Source organism: Arachis ipaensis, chromosome B03 (assembly GCF_000816755.2).
Source record: "Arachis ipaensis cultivar K30076 chromosome B03, Araip1.1, whole genome shotgun sequence".
In the NCBI taxonomy this organism is placed as follows: Eukaryota; Viridiplantae; Streptophyta; class Magnoliopsida; order Fabales; family Fabaceae; genus Arachis; species Arachis ipaensis.
In genome coordinates this window covers 126,558,346-126,564,124 of record NC_029787.2, presented here as the reverse complement: position 1 = coordinate 126,564,124, position 5,779 = coordinate 126,558,346, and the positions used below count along the sequence as shown (strand labels likewise).

At 35.7% G+C, this 5,779-nt stretch overlaps 1 protein-coding gene and 1 long non-coding RNA gene across 2 annotated transcripts; both read left to right on the top strand.

Moving 5' to 3' along the window:
• LOC110269834 lies at positions 243 to 849 on the top strand. The gene is made up of 2 exons (XM_021117615.1): positions 243 to 368; positions 489 to 849. The coding sequence occupies exons 1-2, from the start codon at positions 267 to 269 to the stop codon at positions 717 to 719; spliced, it is 333 nt and encodes a 110-aa protein (XP_020973274.1). The 5' UTR covers positions 243 to 266; the 3' UTR covers positions 720 to 849.
• Positions 2,627 to 3,500, top strand: LOC110269833. Its single transcript, XR_002358592.1, has 3 exons — positions 2,627 to 2,701; positions 3,222 to 3,320; positions 3,439 to 3,500. It is a non-coding gene; the product is annotated as an uncharacterized LOC110269833 (long non-coding RNA).

Genomic DNA, 5,779 nt, shown 5'->3' with positions numbered 1-5,779 from the left:
AGTTACCTACTGAATAAGACTTGTGCCCAGGTGTTTAAACAACATCTTAAGAATGTTGACGTAAGTCACTCGAATGCTATGTTCTTATTATGCGCTGATTTTATTGTTAAAGAGTTTTCTTATCCTTCGGTTTCTACCGATTCATTTTTTCTGTTGTCTCTGTTTTATATTGTTCGTAGGTTGTGTTTGGCACACAATTTTCTCCTATATTCCAAGAAATTGTTGGAAAAACTATACTGTTCAAGGTTCTTAGTGGGCCTGTTGGGATGGAGAAATTCAAATGGACTTATCCAGTGAGGCGTGTTTGTGATGATGCTGCAATACTTGGAATGTTTGAGCTCTCTGGTTCAGATTTGAGTCCTGAAAAGGTATAAAACGGAATTCGCACCTATTGTTTTATTTTAATAAATTCTTTCTTAAATTTTTCATTCTTTGGTTGTTCCACCTTTATTCATGTCTTATATCGGATGTGCTTTGTATTATCCAAGGCTGAGTTTGTACCAAAAGGAGAGAGATCATTTGGGGAACCCTCTAAGGTTACTGAATCACCGAAATTGGGATTGACTCCTTCCAGCTGCTCTGAGCTCTTTGCTGGTTCGCCTAAATGTACCGAACCAAAATCAAGTGTTGTTGACTTGGGAGTTGATGAAGATGCTAAGGTTTCATACTTGCAGTTTCTTCTATTATTTTTTCTGTATTACTTTTCACCCTTTTTTTAGTCGTGTTTAAATTGAACCTAATATGTTGTGTCATTTAATAGTATCCTCTCCTCAAAAGAAAGTCTGCTGATGCTGTGGTGGATAAGTTAAATGAAGTGGATAGTTCTGAAAATTCATGTGATGAGGTTGATGAAAGTGAAGAGGTGAGTGGTGTTGCCAATTTATTTATTTTTTTGACAATGCGCTTAATTTTCTGATCAAGTTCCTTTGACTAGAACTTATTAATTATCCCTCTAATTAGGTTTATATTTTCATGCAATTGTTTACACTAGGAGTATGTGGTTGGCCTTAATCGAGGCTCTCTTGATCCTGAGAAAGATGTGAAGCCTTTGTTGAAGAGGTTGAGAAGATCCTTGAGGCTGCAATTTGATGAAGCTGAGGAGTCTCGTGGCTCGGGGAATGATGGCTCCTCTGAACATGGGGTTAATTGAGGTGGCTGCCCATGGCAGTTAACTAGAGCTACTGATTAGGACTAATCTAGGGCATTAGGTATGTTGGTTGTGTCCATGTAATAGCATTTGATGCATTGGATTCTAGTGGATGAGAATATGTGTGTGTTGTCATATTTTGTATAAGTTGTTTGGATTATTTTTTGGGCATCTTTCTTATGTAATAGATTAAGTGCTAGGGTGTGGACACAATATCCTTAGCCACTAGGCAAATTAGCTATTTAGCTCTTTATGTTTGAACTTATTTTTTTGAAATTCAATAAAATGCAGTAGCTCTTTTATGATATAAAAATCTCTCCTTCCACAATTTAGTTTATTCCTTAACTTATGTGGTTTTGCCAAGTGAATGCTTTATGGTATTTAGATGACTGAATATTCATGTGTTGTTGAATTGATTTGTACTTCCTTGATATATCTGTATTGAACAGGTTGGAAGTGATCTTTTGGCCATTTCTTTTGTTTTGATAGATTTCTTAGGTGCATTTTGCCTATAATGGCTAATATAGCTTAGGTATTAAAAAAGTTCATTCTTCGTTAAAATGATGACAAGGATATATGTACACCACAAAGTCACTCATGATTTTTTATTTGACTGATTTTTTTTATTAGATAAAGTAATTTCAAAAATATTTGGATTTTATTGGCTCTCTCTCATGTCAATTTGAGACTCAAATACCCACTTCTCTGAATACACAATTTTGACGTTAGTGGCAAAATTTTGATTAGTTAATTTACTGTAGAGTAAGTTTAACTATATATTTTATAATAATAATTCTGTTTTCATTGTGACTGTATACGAAAACACTATTTTTTTGAATATAATGAATGGTGTATTCACTATATTTTATCCAATTATTGCTGAATCCATTTTTTTCAATATATGGTGAATATGTAAATTGTAAATAGGTAAACAAATTTTGCGTCATGTTATAATGTAAAGATCAGCAGCAGTAGCATGCGCTATACCCATGGTTCTGAAAATCGGACCGGACCGGCCAGTTCAACCGGAATAACCGGAAACCAGTTACCTAGCCGGTCCGGGTAACCTCAAAAACCGAATGGCAAAGAACCGGTAGAAAAACCGGTCGAACCGACGGTTAACCGGCGAACCAGAAGAACTGTCCCGGTTTTTTGGCGGTTTAGTGGTTTGGAAATTCAGATGCCAAACGACGTCGTTTTGGCTTTTTAAAAAAAAAAAATAGAAAGGCGTACGCGTAACCTAACCTAACCCTAATCCACTATGCCACTGACCCCATTACCCCAATCAGACAATCTCCCCTTTCTTCCCCCTTCACCCACCAAGGCCACCATTGCCACCGCCCACCAAGCTCCAGATTCCAGAAACCACCAAGCCACCCACAGCCATCCACAGCAGCAGCGCTCCTCATTCGCCACCCATAACCATCCACAGCAACAGCGTTCCTCATTCGCCACCCAAACCAATCCACAGCAGCCGCGACCACCACCGTGTTGAGCCCGCCTCCTCGTCGCCGAACGTCGCCGAACTCGCCGAGCCCGCCTCCTCATTCGCCGGTAAGACTCTGTTCTTGTCTTCTTGATTTTGAACTTGCTTCCTTCTGAATTCTGACCTCGCCCGTTCTGTTTGAAAAAAAAATAACAGGGCATCTGAGTTAAAAAAAAAACATATGAATCCAGTTAAATATGCTTCAGGTTCAATCTGTTTTTCAAGTCGTGTTGAGTCTCGAACACTTTTATTACCCTTTCAATCTGTTTGTTGCTTCTGAATATGTTCTGATCTTGATTTTTGTTTTTGATTTTCTATGCTGCCTGTTCTGTTTGCTGCTTCGGTTTGCTGCTTCATGAATATTTTTGTTGCTTCTGAATGGAAATAGTTTGAAATTTTTATTTTACCTGAATCAGTTGATTTCTGTGACTGTCAAGCTGCATGAACAAATTACATATATTATGAACAGTGTCAATTATCTAGGCAGCAAAATTTATCTTTCATATACATGACCAAATGAAGCTCATATATACCTGTATGTTGACATAATCTTCTGTGTCATCAATATATTCATGCATATACAAACAGTATCATGATCATGATGAATATTTTTTCCTCCAACAACAAGTTCACCTACAACTGCGACAACCACACCTTCAACTTCCTCGTCCATAATGGCTTCATTTGGTTTCTCTATTTTTCTCTCTAGATCTGTTTCCTCTGATTCAATTTTGTATATATATGTATACATTTTTGTGTAAATTGTGTTGTTTTGAATTTGATTTGTTTTGTTTGAATGGTGCAGTACTGAAATTGATCTGGTTTTGAAACTTTAATTAAAATAAAAAAAAGAAACTGATGATCCTCTTCTGAGCTCACTGTCACCACCATCATTCCTCCCTCGCCGTATCTCCAGTAAGCCGCTGCTTCTTTAGTTTTGATTTCTAAGATTCTGGCTTCTGAGTTGATTTTTTGTACTAGATTCTGAATTGGGATTGTGTTTTGAGTTGGGTTGTTCCTTAATGTGAGTCTGAATTTAATTTGAATTGTTTCACTTAGTTTTTCTGTTTCTGGATTTGGAGGTTGAGTTGTCTGTAACTCTGTATTCTGAGTTTTTGTTGTTGAAAAGCATTGAATTTGTTGAATCTAGTTAGGGTTTAGTTAGTTATAAGAGGCTTGTTGCACAATAAGAAATTTCATCAATGTGTTATTCAATTGAATTGTATATTGGCAGCCCAAAAAGGGATAATTGAATTGTATAAGAGAATTGATGTTGAATAATTAGCCTTGGCTTGACAATGTTGCCTGCAAGATCTTTAATTTTTTGCAGCTTGAGTGGAAATTCTGCCTCAGTTAGTTGTTTTAAAGTTATCAATAAATTTAACTCAATCTGAATATTATCAATGAACTTTTCATCTTCAATTTTTTTTATATCTTAAATTCTATTAAAATTTTTTTACTTAAAAATTCATGAATTTTAATGAATTTAAATATATAAAATTATATATTAAATTTTTAATAATTTTATTTAATATTTAATTAAACCGGTTGAATCCCAGTTGAACCCCGGTCGAACCACTGAACCAGTGAACCAGTCGCCTCACCGGTTCATTGATCGGTCCGGTTCTCGCAACCTTGGCTATACCATTCAATCCATGAAGTTCTCGATACTCAGAAAGACCAGCAAATTTTGGATGAAGCTTATACATACAAACTTTGTCACTTCATAATAACATAGACATTGAAAACAGTATAATATTAACAATACACTTCATGACTTCAAAATATGGTGAATGTAAATTTTAGGATCCCAATCACCCACAAGCTTTAAGATCTTTGAATTGTCAGATCTATTCGGCGGTTTTGCAAGGAGTCCATCTTCAGGATAATGGTGTCATTTTTCTTCAAGTTATAAGTTTGACAACATTTGGCCCAATCCACCCCGAATCTCCACTCTGTATTTCTTCCTTGACTTTTGAGTAAATAGAAAAAAAAAGACATTATTGTCTCCGCTAAATGATGGACCAGCGATCTGCCAAATGGAACCATGTCCAAATGGAGTGAAATGTGCAGCAAAACTAGCACCTAGGTACTGCAAAAAATGAAGCATTGTTAGTGTTTTGGGAGAAATTATTAAGGTTATGTATTGTAAATGGATAATCAAAATTTGATGTGTTTGCATAAAATTGATATGAATTATTTATAATGAACTTACCAATCTACTTCCGGTGACGTCCGTACTTGTCAATCTCTTTCTATAGGAAACCTCTGGACTGTACCTGCTTGATGATAGTTTAAATTGTTAGTCTCCATCCTAAAATTTATCTCAATGTTATCTAGAAATAAAATTTATGGATAAATACATAAATTAAGTGTCACATTACCTATGATCAGCTATTTCTTCTCTTTTGGAACTGTCTTCGCTCAACTTAATGATTGAATTGGTTTCATCAGACATAATTATTGGATTGTTAGGGTTATTATCCTCCATTGTTGAATCTTCATCCTCATCTGATGAGTCTTGAAGCTCGGATGGTTTAGACCCGGACAGTATCATAACATCAGGTGAGGAAGAGTCATTATTGCTGCTGTAATCTAGATGAAATGCTCTTTTGATATTGTTCAATGTGTTTTGGTCCAATCGGTCCCCCACATAAAAGTTTTTTTCAAGAAAAATTTTAATTGGTTGGTTCATTTCATCGAAAAGTGAAATGAAAAATATCCCCAAACCCGCATAGGTAAACTGTATAGTATTCCCTTTCCCGACAAAATAAAAATTCCTAATCAGCTCGAATGAACCCTTAGTTATAACCTTCTGTTTATTTTTACTTTCTATATCCAACACTAAGCAATTATCCCACTCATCAATTGCGTAGCATGACGACCCTAATTCATGCTCATAAATTGCTTCAAAACATGGTGGTAGAGCTTTGTCTCCCTATATTACATGTTACAGTTCAAATTAAATGCTGCAACTCACATGCTATTTACGATACATGACATAATATTATATATATTTACTTACCTGCCCGTGATATAGTCGAAACCTTAGAGTTGCTTCTTTTCCTTGGATCCAGTGTTGTTGGGTTGCCAAAAACCTCCTGAGAGCATATAAAAACACCATCATAAGTTAGTCATACTTCGAT

What these genes read in the sequence shown, in the direction of transcription:
- LOC110269834 (XM_021117615.1), top strand. Translation starts at nt 267, where the DNA reads ATGGAGAAATTCAAATGGACTTATCCAGTGAGGCGTGTTTGTGATGAT. An exon ending in CAGATTTGAGTCCTGAAAAG is followed by an intron (nt 369 to 488) that starts GTATAAAACGGA and finishes GTATTATCCAAG; the next exon opens with GCTGAGTTTGTACCAAAAGG.